This window comes from Pundamilia nyererei, unplaced genomic scaffold (assembly GCF_000239375.1).
Source record: "Pundamilia nyererei isolate P.nyererei 1_Seehausen unplaced genomic scaffold, PunNye1.0 scaffold00080, whole genome shotgun sequence".
Lineage (NCBI taxonomy): Eukaryota > Metazoa > Chordata > Actinopteri > Cichliformes > Cichlidae > Pundamilia > Pundamilia nyererei.
In genome coordinates, this window is record NW_005187481.1 from 1,881,665 (window position 1) to 1,894,091 (window position 12,427).

Genomic DNA, 12,427 nt, shown 5'->3' on the forward strand with positions numbered 1-12,427 from the left:
TGTGTGTGTGTGTGTGTGTGTGTGTGTGTGTGTGTGTGTGTGTAAGACCCTGTTTGGCTCTTGAAGTCTGCTTTTCTTTACAGGAGGTTGTGCTGAGTATGTGAAACTGTTGGTGCTAAAAGCACTAGCAGTGACAGAGGAGGTGTTTGACAGCTCTCGCGCTCCCGACATGTCCTCCCGCCTTTGCTTTCACCCTAAGCCAAAGTGAAAAGACAACATATTCTAGCGACACACATTCAGTCAGTGGAGTGCTGCCTTTGTTGCCAGCAAGAAATCAGGAACGAGATGAGTCAACGATTTCTTTTCAATTCTCTCTATGGTTGGGCATCTGTGTGTTTGTGCATGTACTAAGATGTGTCAGAAACAATGAGCGAAAACAGTGAAGGACAAACAGCAAGGGAGATGCTCCTGTTGTATAAACTTTGGAAAAAGTTTTTATTGGACGAGAACTTTAGGAATTAAAATATGTCCATTTGTCCTTCCAGAGTCACAGCATTTTAACTTTGCGTTAAAGTTCTTTAAAAACAAATCAGTCCAAACTAGAAGCTTGTAGTCAGGAGAAAGAGCCACTTGCAGACACATACAAACATCAGTGCGTTACAGAGTACAAACTTGCACAGAGGGTTATAATGAGCCGCCTGGAAAATAATTTCCCAGTGGTTTTTAGGCACCAACAACTGGATCTGTTCCTCTTCTGTGAGAGTGTCACGACTCACTCAATAAAGCCTCCCTTTGACCAATACAAAATGCGGGTAGGTCAGGGCTGTATTATGGTGTACCATGTCATCATCAATTTTTTTCACTTGGTCAAAGGCTGAGGGTGGGGTGTCATCACGAGACTGCTCTAGTGGAAAATCTTCCATGGAGTGAATTACTGGAGCCAGCGGGGCATCACGAGAAGGCCTGTCTCTTCCTCCCCACAGTCAGCGTCGCACAACCCTTTGTCAGAGCTGAGACTACACACTCAAACTACAAACTCAGACTGCACGCCACTAAAGGTCATGAACGCATCCCCACACAAGGTCCTGACAGGTCATTAAACTCTGGCTAATCTGTTTCCAAAATTAAGAGATCAGTTAGACGCGTACCAACTTCTGCCTTTACTCTATGTGTTTTGACCTTATATTTAATTTGGGATATTTGTGGACGTCCCCATGCATACACCTATCTTGCAGCCACTCTGCCTCCAGCAATGCCCCCAGCCAAATCAGAGTTTGGTGAAACAGGGTTTATGTGCAGCCTGAGTCCATATTGCCTGGCCTATCTTCTCCAGCAGAAAAGATTAACTGGCTAATGCTTGGATAATCTGAATTGACCCCTGGGCTTTATTTTGAGGTATAAAGACAGATTAGCCATAAAGATAAGCAGTTTGTTGAGAGCACATGTCTTAAATTTGGGAATATTAAATTAATGGGAGTCAAATCCTACACAGCATGGGTATCATATTAAAAGCAAACTAAAAGCGAACACTAAAATAAAACCTGTCACATTTTCTATTACATTAGCATATGTGGTCACAGATTTATAAGCTTAAGGTCTGCACACTGTTTAATCAGGTCAGCTGGAGTGCCCATGCTGGGTGTCAACACTTCTCACCTCTGTTTCGACAGTGATGACCCTCTATGGCGTTATAATCCAAGCTTCAGAGGTTTGATCAGAGTAAGAACCTTTAAGAGATCAGAGGTCAGATTGATGTCTCAAACAAGAATGACTTGTGAGGACACATTAGTGGAGGATTAAACGCCATTCTGCTCTGTGGTAACATGTGGTTACCAAAAAACCACCACAAAAAGGAGTTTACTTCCCGTGGATGGCAAAAGCTCATCAGCAGGTCGTGTTTTGGTGGGCTATCTCTGTGAGAGCACTTTGGTTTGATAGTTAGTGCGTCCTTTACTTAAATAGGGTGGCTGTAGCTCAGGTGGCAGAGCAGGTCAGCCACTAATCAGAAGATCGGTGTTTCGATCCCAGGTTGCCTCCTGGCTGCATGCCAAATTTCCTTGAGCAAGATACTAACCCCATGTTTGCCTACTGGTGGTGGTCAGAGGGGCCGGTGGCGCCAGTGTCCGGCAGCCTCGCCTGTCAGTGCGCCCCAGGGCAGCTGTGGCTACAACGTAGCTTGCCATTGCCAGTGTGTGAATGACTGAATGTAGTGTAAAGTGCTTTGGGGTCCTTAGGGACTGAGTAAAGCGCTATACAAATGCAGGCCATTTATGAACAATTCTTATATACAGATTTTAAACGATTGTGCTGTTTTTTGCAACAATTCTCCAGTAAACAAAAACCACAGACATTCTGAAAATATTTTCCCAGACAGCGATACGTTACTAAACCCGACCTTATACCTGGGCAGGTCAATCTGCCTTCAAACTGTTCGTAATGTGTGTGAGGTGAAAAAGATTTTACAGGGAAACAATCAAAGGACTTAGAGACAGTTAAGAATCTTAACCTCACCATACCTCTAAATCCTGCTCCAATCTTGGGTCACATCACTTACTCCCAAGCTGGCTGTAATTTCAAATTGTCTGTTGCGGCAAGTTCAACAAACAGTCTAGACACTGTGACAGATCACAGCAGGAAAATGGATTATTACAAGTGTTATTATTTACATGTGTTTCCCAAGTCAGAATGCCTGTCTTGAGAAATGAAGTAATTAATGCATAAATAGTTTTTTTCTAAATGTATTTCTTTTTTTAAACTAACATTTTATATTTAAAACATAAAGCATATAATAGTAATGATATGTCAAAGTATTTCTATCCATCGGAATTTGGTGTAGTATGCTGTCTCGCTGACTTTAGCCAAAGCCTGTCTGCTCATAATGTGATGGAGCATTATTCATTGTACACTTGGGCACATTGACACCTGGCTCAGAGTTAAATGGATTTTGTGATCAACAGGCAAACCTTTCTCAAGCAGTTCACCTATTCCTGGAAAACAGAATATGGCTGGAGGGTTTGAGGATACAGTGAGTAAGCCACGTGAGTTCGTATAGTGCTGTAAAAAAGTATTTACCCCACACCCCAAATTTCTTGGTTCTTTGCATATTTGCCACACTTACTTGCATCATATCACCAACAAATTGTAATATTAGAGAAAGTAACTTGAATAAATAGAAAATACAGTTTTAGAATGATGATTTCTTTTATTAAACCTACCTGGCCCTATGTGAAAAAGTAATTTCACCTAAAGTTAATAAGTGGTTGTGCCACCCTTGGCAGCCAGAACTGCAATCAAGCCTTTGCAACACCTGGAAGTGAGTCATTCACCTCAGTGTCGAGGAATTTAGGCCCACTTTTATTTGCTAAATTGATTTAATTTAGCCATTTTTTTTGGGTGTTTTTTGTTTGTTTTATATCGTAAACCATGAGCTTTTAATGCAAATTTCCTGAGAGGAAGCATCATTGACCATTTTGTCCGGGATGATTCGGTTTTCGATTTATAAAGTAAAGTAAGAAGTGTTGAAGTCTGTAATATGAAGCAGGTTCATCATACTGAGCAGCTTATAGGGCTTTATTGTGCTGTTTTAGGAATGTGGTGCTTCTTAAGAACAATAAAAACTGATTGCTGCCCAAAAAGCAATAGAGAAAGAAAATTTACACTTACCAGAAAGTCACTTTGACAGTACCATTTTGGACCATATTTGGACCATTTCTACATGGCAAAGATTCAACAAGGTGCTGGAAACATTTCTCAGAGATTTCAGTCCACACGGTTTGTGCATGGTCTCCACATTCATGTTGCAAACTTACCATTCGACAGCATCCCAAAGATGCTCCAGTGGATCGAGATCTGGTGAATGATTGCTTACAAGTGTAAGCAATCATAGTCCATACATTTAAAGTCCCTACCCTCATTTCCACACTTCTGCCTTCCCTTCTCTCTTGCTGTCTCTGAACACGGATTCCCTCTTTTCCTCTTCCTTTGTCTTTAGTAGGAAAGTTTCTACTGGCAACCTATTAGCCAACGGCACCAAATGAAGTCTCAATTAATGCAGACTCCTGCTGACCCAGTTTGAAAATCAAATTCATCAGCATTCTTGATTTGGTAAAGCCTTTACATTGGATGCTCCTCCTCAAGCAACCCTCCCCATTTATCAGAGTTTGGGACCACCACTAGGAGTACACTGGCTTGTGGTCCATCTTTTCCCTGGGTGGGTTTACAGTATGAGCGAATGACCGAAAAGAAGGTGTGGTGACTGTAAGAAAAAGGAAAAAATAATAAAGTGAAAGATTCCTGCCTGATTTAAGTGCATGTTGTGCAAATGGAAAGGTGCAACAACACAGTCCATCGAGTTAAGCTGCATTACTTTGGAGCCTGATACTATTCAGTAGCTATCATCAAGAACAGTTAAGAAGCATAAGTGGAGACTTTATGATTTATAGGACAGTGCCTTTAATCAAAGCTACTAAGCAGGCTTAAAAAGGCAGCAATAATTTAGGACATCTGATGAATAAATCAAATAATGATGACTTATAATTATTATGGAAAACTGGAAAACTATCCAAGTCTAATTTTTACACTAGTAAAAAGATCAAATTTTATCTTTCAAACAGTATTGGAACACAATCCAGCACACATTGTTTGGAGAGAGACCAGGGGGAGAAAATGAGGGCACGTCATTTTACATCATGTGGAGAAGTCACTCTCGTCATAACACTTACTCTAGAGCCTCCCAAGAGTGGCGCAGGGCAAGCCATTAAAGGTCTGCTGAGATGCTGCCCGAAGGAGACGGGACACTTGGAGAGAAACAAGTCAATTAGTGAGAGTGTGAAGGTGGCAGGTGAGCAAAAGTCTAAGTTAATCAATGGAATTTCATGTGACACATGACAATGAAGTGCAAGATTACTCAGCACATGTAAATGTTTGCTGTAGATTGTACTATGTACACACATGAAAGAGTTTGGGAGATAAACTAAAGAAAATCACATTATAAATAATGTCTGCTAGCCACTGGGGGACTGATTGCTGCCAGAAAAGCTTGAGCTTCAAGTTGTTTATAGGAGCTTCTCCACTAAATCACTCAGGTTTTCACTTAAATTTGCAACCGCATCTGCCTATGAGACTGAAAGTTTGAACTCTTTCCTCCTACTCCGAGTAATCTTTGGAGTTCTTTTCTGAACGGAGTTTTTCTGTCTTATTCCAGGCCTGTTGTGAAGTGCATCGGAAGTTGGTGAGGATGGTACCCTTCATGGCAGCTACCCTTCAAAAATCCTGTTCTAATAGTGACCAAACCAACAGTATGGGGGAAGGAATGAATAAAAGGGGACATTTGCAGACTAGAGATGCAGTTTGAATGTATTCATGGCATTTTTTGCTCCTCACTTTTTTCCAGATTTCCTTGGAATATGGAACAGATGTACCTGATCTTCTCTGTTCCTTTTCTTCTAGCGGGACATGTCTGACTTTTAGTATTGTCTTTGCTCCCCTTTTTTATAAATTAGATAGCAATTAACTGGCAACTATAACTGTCAGAGTGAAAAGTACAAAACTAAAAGTACATTAGTCTCCAAAACACAGTGGAGTTTAAGGAAGAAGCATAACCTGGAAATATGCAAGTGCATCAATAGTGTAGAACATTTGTGTAAATGCACTTAACGACATTCCTGTAGCTGTCACATCCAGTTTGCTCTCCACTGCCCTCCTCGACTGGCTCTGATCATGCTTATTTGTAAGAAATTCAGACAGGCGGAGCAGAGAGAAATGCGGTGGACACAGTGATGCTTCGCTGGCTGATGTACAGCGACAGACTGCAGTAAAAGGGAAACGTTACGTGTTAGGTGGGTCAGCAGATGCCGAGCTGACAGTCGATGAAATATTTAAGTCAACACAACGCTATCATGGATCTGATGTCTGTAACGTGTAAGTGAAATGCAAAGTAGAGAGTGTGTCAGAGTCCATGTTACTACAAAAGACTTTGTTTCTTTCTAAATATAAATGATGGCACGTAGTATGAGAAATTACATTTAACTATAAATAAAATCCCCCTATTTAACAACATATATTAAAATAGCGTAAATTAGCACAATCCTGTATTGAAATTTGTTTTTTCCATGTATTTTTCCTTTTAAAAAGGTATAAAAATGCTGGACAGCCAAAGCATTTGCAAAGTCAAACCAACCTTTTTTCCACCATGTTGGGAGTTTGGGGTTTTTTTGTCCTAAAACTGTAGCTCTTATCAGTCCATGTTTCTGACCACTTTTCTTATTGAACATCTAAAAAGAGAGGTTCAACAAGAAACTATTTGTCCAAAAACTGTATCATAAAGAGCCACGTTGCAAGTCATATATATTAGTGATTTAGATCTGTGGGATTTATATAAGAGATACCCAATTTGTCTGGTAAAGATGGCATTCAAGCCCTTTACATTGCTACCATCTACTGGATAATAGCAGCAAATGCATGGTCTATTACCTCTCTTCTCCCCCTCTACAGTATATCTCAGCACCACGCTAACTCAAGACTATATACTGTGCACAAATGTCTACTGATTAAGCAGCTTTACCAAACAGCTAATCTAGTTATCAAAGTTGGGAAATTATTGAATGATGACGCTGTGTGAAAAATGAGAACTTTATTACAACACGCAAACACTTTATACCCAGTCAACTTTCAAAGTCTGTAACTTACACAGTTAAATCTTGAAAACCGGCAGCATTTGGATACAAAGTCAGACCAAAGCATTTTAATTTGTCATAACACACCACATGCCCATTAACACCCATCTGGACACGTCACAAAACATTGAATAGATCTGAGCATGCCAGACTCCTGAAACACCCCGATTACTTTGCATAATAATGTACTGTACAAACTTCTATTGCATATTGACGCACCGTACAAAAACGAACAAACCGCTCAAAGTAACAGGAACAAAATATTAACCACGCAGAGCAGATTTAGTGTGATGCAGTGCAAATGGTAGAATTAGACTAACGACTAATTAGACTAACTGAAGGTGTGTGGCGTTCGAGGCTGGGCCACAGAGATTGTCACCAGTTCGGTTCCCAAATATGTAAAATAATGTGAAGAGCACGTCAGACTCGTCTGTGCTAAGGCATCCATGACATTTTAAAATGGAAAAAGAAGGCAACGAATGAGCCGGGACTTTTGCTGAGCTGCCGTATAAACACAACACCATGAATCGGGCACTTAATGTAGTCAACTCATGGAACATAAAGTGTTGCCTTCGCAGAGTCAAACAAGCTGCGGATGCAAAACCATGCATATACAAAGAATACAGTATAGAACAACAAAGAGGAAGACATGTTGAAGTTGTTAGTGCCTAGTGGACAGGTAGTGTGCTTGGCGTTTCCAATACGTAGACACCCGTTTGAGTCAATAACCTCTTTTGCTGCCTTTATTAAAGTTGTAAAGAGGTCCAAAAGTGTCATTCAATTAGCCAAATGATAAATAAAAATAAATTAAGGCGAGTGGAACAGAACAATAGGAAAACCCAAAAAGGAAAAAAAGAACTCGAAAACAGTAAATGACCATTTCACTCAAATTGTGTACAAACTATTATGAGAACATGTAATCTGTGTGAAGTTAGCCTTTAACACAACACAAGCTATGCATGAAATTCATCAATCATATGAGTAAAAGCTGTGATCATAACAGCACATAATTAATACAGATTAAAACCCAGAACCTGCATAATTTCCTCACACCTCTTGCTTGAACCCTAAAGAATAATAAGTAATAGAGGCATCTCTCCAAGTGAATACACAGAACCTGAGCCTCCCCATTTGATGTGAACTGGCTCTGAACCCTTTCCAGATGCTGAGTCAGTAGCACATTTAAACTCAGCAGGGATCCAAACAACTGATGTGAAATATTAAATCTAGTCAAACAAAGGCTAGCATGTAATACCATCCACCAAGTTAAAAACAACAACAAAAAAAACCAAAACAATCTACAATAGTTCATGAACAGTTGATTAAAAATCTCGAGGATCACATGCTTAACAGTTCTGCTGAACTGATGTTGTGCCAGATTTTCTGATCTCCCATTAGCTGGCTTATGAATATATTGTACAAACTTAAAAGTATGACACTCGGTAGCGTAAACAGGGCAAATCAAAACTCAAACACAAAGTGGGGGCAAAAAAAATATAAAGGAATAACATATTCACAATTTCTGACATATTTACAAAAGGAAAAAAAGGACTTTGTAGTAAAATTATACATTTAGGAATAGGCCTGTGGCACACCTGGTTCAAAGTCAACACGATGCACATCATTAGTTTATTAGTTCAGCGTCGCGGCCAGAAACCACCTTGTGTATGAGACCGGATTCAGCACACGCACAAGGCAGCGTTGTGGTGCTGTGAAAGGATGCTGCGTTCCTCAGAGGAGCTTCTTTCTCTGCTTTGAGTTTGAAGGGACTGTTCGTTTTCCGTCTCGCCGTGAGGCGTCTTTGGGGACAAACCTTTGTTGGGGGGCCGGCCGAGCCGACGATGAGGACCTTTGAGTTCTGGGGAGACGTGCGAACAGCGGCGAGACCTTTTTATTGGCGGAGGGGAAGTAGCACAGTCCATCTGCGTGGTCGAGTCTTGCTTTTCAAAAACATTGGCTGAATCGTCTGAAGGGGGCAGCGCGTCCCCGACGGAGTCGATGTCGGGTAAGAGCTGTGTGGTCGCACAGAAAGCGGCTTCGTAAAACCCAAATGCCTGCTCCAGAGTTGTGGAACTTTCTTTGAAAGGCGAGGGAACATTCAGTGGTTCGCCACTCCACTGAAATAAAGCGAAAATTAAAAAGTTAGCATTATTATTGAGTGATTAAATAGAATTCCAAAAACTAAGTACTTTTATTTTGAAATCCAAACACAGTTGTCAAGAATAAACAAAACAAACAAAAAATTTGCCATTTAATAACTTACGGCTAAAAATGAGATGGACTCATGGAAGCTATATTATATGAATGGAGACATGGAGACAAACTCAGAGATATAAAAATGAATCTACACTGAGTTTTATGTGTATTGCATGCACATGTGATAAATGTTGTGCAAATGATGCAAACAGTAAATATCGATATATGACTGGCATCTGAAAGAATGATAAAGGTGAGTAAATGCAGTCCTAAAAATCCCCGTCTTGCATCTGTCCGCCTAAATAAACTGGTCATCTTTAACAATCATCATCTTCTCTGGAAGTGTAAATATACTCTCCCAATGCCATCTCACAGCGTTAGATGAGCTGCAGTTCAGAGTATGTGTAAAAGCGCTCATATCATAAACTCAATCATCATCAGGGTTACCGTCTTCTTGACTTTAAGGATGCTAAAGGCACTGGCGTCAATAAACACTGAAAAATTTGACATTTTAAATAAGATCTTTGACAGAAACTTGTAACACAATTCCTAGACTGATGCCAGCTGTTGTGCCAGTGCAACCTGGGAATAATCTGAGAACAGCAGCCGTTTCACCGTCTCCCACCACTGATGCTCATTTGTCAGTAATGTTCTGGTAAATACCAATGAACAGATTTAAATAAACAAAAGCGCTACATTGGAGGTAATAATACCAGTATTTCAGAACAAATTAGCTTAACTGGTTGTACAGAGATGTGATCATCCTTTGATCCAAACAGCTGCGTTTTCCTATCAGATTCAGTAAGACCAGCCTGGATCTTGAGAAGGGCAAATCATGGGCTAATCATTTTTGACACATTTTCATTGCTGAGTCAGTCACCTCACTACCACTCCAGGCAAGTCCATCCCTCATGTTCTTCTCCAAATACCTCATCTTCTTCATAAAACATGCCATCCTCATGCTCCGCCTGTTGGGCCCCGAAAACAAAAAGTGATTTGGTAAACCATCGGTCTTCTGATGGAAACTGATTGTGTGACCTTTGGCTAATTTCTCTAGGTGTTTGCCAATAATCATATTCCAACTGGTGAAAGTATTAAAATGATAATTTAAAAAAAAAAGGACTGAAATATATATATATATATATATGTAGAGGACAATACAGTGAATAGCCAAAGGCAAACACACACTGTGAACACACTGGGTATATGCTTTAATGGAAACAGAGCAAAAGGAAAAGGCTAAAGAAAAGCTAGGGCACTGACCTTTGGGACCTCACATGTGTTATAAGTCGTCCCTGGGCCAGGAACGTGGTCAATTCCTGTAGCCATGTCGACAACAATCTCATCTCGATGCATAGGGATAGGTGGGCCACCGCGTTCCTGTAGGGCTAGGACGATCACTGTCGTATTATCTGCACGGAGCATGCGTTCCTTCCAAAACAACAGAGCTGTGCATCCCAGCCGGCGGGCACAAGACATTCCCTTTGGCCCCTTAATAAATTAAGAGATAAAGAGAATCAATGTTTTCAGGTTTCCAGTGATACCACTTTAATTGAAATTGTGTTTACTTGAGGTGAAAGTGTGAAAATCAATTCAAAACTGCCCCACTCTAATAAGTATAGCAGACATCTACCTTAAGAAACGTTGTAACCGTTTTAAATTCCAAACCACTATACTGCATGTAAACATAACATTAAACATAACGTAAAAATAATAAAATGGTACTATTACGTACCACCATTTTGTCGTGACTATAACACATATTAACAGCATTCTTGGGTGGCATCATGTTCCACAGTCCATCACTGCCGAGAATAATGTAGCGATGTCGTTTGGGGTCAAGGGTCATCACGGTGGTATCAGGCTCAGGAGAAACCACAAACTCTCCACTGTAGAAATCATAGCTCCAGAGGTCACCTGTCAACACACAAGAAATTATAATTAGTGGGAATAGATTAAAAAAAAAAAAAAAAAAGGCCATTACTCACATCGTGCACTTACATTTAAACATCTCATAAATAAAGAGTTAAATTTCTCACCAAGGGATCGGGCTACGGCCAGGAAAGGGATCTGGTCAATGACTGTACTCCTCCTCACAGGGCCATTGTGGGTCAGCCTGGGCCTCTTCCACACAACACGGTTCACCCCAGATTTTTTCATTACACTACAAAAATAAAACAAAGAAACGCTTCAATACAAGGTTTTGCTCAAAATCATTGTTATTAATGACACCCACACGCATCAAGTGAACTGCAGTCATCATTCTACTGCTTGCAGTTAATTGCAGCTTGTGTTCACACAGTGATGATAGATATAATCCTGCACAATGCCAGTTAGGCTGATTTGGGCATGATCAAAAAAAAAAAAAACACATCTAGTTAGTTCCAACTTGCTGGCCAAACACCCTCTGACTATTACTGTAGATAGCTAGCTATAGATAGCTATAGATACACCCATCGTCCACTATGTTAGGAACACCTGTTCAGCTGAGTGTTAATGCAAATATCTAATCAGTCAGTCACATAGTACAAATGCAATATGTTTAAGACATGTAGACATGCTCAACACGAACTGTTGAATTTCAAACCAAGCTTCAGAATGGGGAAGAAAGGTGATTTTAGTAACTCTGAACGTGGCAGGGGTTCTGAGTATTTCGGGAACTGCTGATCTACTAGGATCACACACACAACTATCTCTAGGGTTTATACAGAGGTTCCTCCCCAAAAAAGAAGAAAAGAAATCCAGCAAGCTGCAGTTCACTGGGTCAAAATGCCTTGTTGGTGTCAAAAAAAAGGGCCAAACTGTGTCAAACTAAAAGGAAGACAACACTAACTCAGATAACCACTGGTTATAACGAAGGTAGAAAAAGATGATGCAGAAGAGCAGTTCTAAATCGACCACACACTGAACTCTGAAGTAGATGGGCTACAGCAGCACAAGACCACACCCAGTGACAGTCCTGTGAGCTAAGAAGCCTCAGGAAACTGAGGCTACAGTTCACTGGGCTCAGCAAAACTGAACAAGAAAAGATTGGAAGAGCCTTAATTTCTCCTGCAACCCATGGATGTTGGGGTCAGAATCTGATGTAAACAACACTAAACCATGGTTTTATCCTGCCTTGTATCAGTGATTCAGGCTGCTGGTGGTGCAATAGTGTGTGGGGGAAGTTTTTGTGGTACACTTTGCGCCCTTTAGTGCCAAGTGAGCATCATTTAAACACCACAGGCAACCTGAATACCGTTGATGACCATGTCCATCCCTTTAGAACAATGTATCTAGATGCTTATGGCTGAACTTGTGATGCTCATCTTGTAAACAAGGACCGAAATGTCTGAGGAATGTTTGGTTGCTGAATCTATACCATGAAGACTTTTTAGTTCTGATGGTGAAAGTGGCTCCAGTCCACTACCAACTAGGTGTACCTAATAGAATGTCTGATTAGTGTAGTCAGTATTATGAGAACTGCTAGCTAAAGTTAGAAAAATTGATTTGAGAAATCCCAAGCTGATGTATCAGTTCAGTCTCAAGAGTTTGGACGAAATAGTCATACCCATTTGGTCTGAAGGGTTACAATAATGTATGTATGTATGTATGTATGTATGTATGTATGTATGTAT

The 12,427-nt window shown here is 40.5% G+C and overlaps 1 protein-coding gene across 2 annotated transcripts in view; it reads right to left on the reverse strand.

Moving 5' to 3' along the window:
- Window positions 1–6,556: 6,556 nt before the first annotated feature.
- Window positions 6,557–12,427, reverse strand: part of LOC102212727 (protein phosphatase 1D-like) — a 9,447-nt gene continuing 3,576 nt past the window's right edge. The window contains exons 3-7 of one of the 2 annotated variants that reach the window (XM_005737895.1): window positions 10,850–10,974; window positions 10,546–10,727; window positions 10,074–10,301; window positions 9,691–9,778; window positions 8,672–8,731 (exon numbers count right to left, since the gene is read on the reverse strand). In XM_005737895.1, coding sequence (XP_005737952.1) covers window positions 9,695–9,778; window positions 10,074–10,301; window positions 10,546–10,727; window positions 10,850–10,974 — 619 coding nt within the window. In that variant the 3' untranslated portion in view covers window positions 8,672–8,731; window positions 9,691–9,694. Of the gene's footprint in view, window positions 8,732–9,690; window positions 9,779–10,073; window positions 10,302–10,545; window positions 10,728–10,849; window positions 10,975–12,427 lie in introns of both variants that reach the window. The other variant, XM_005737894.1, reaches the window with a different exon arrangement.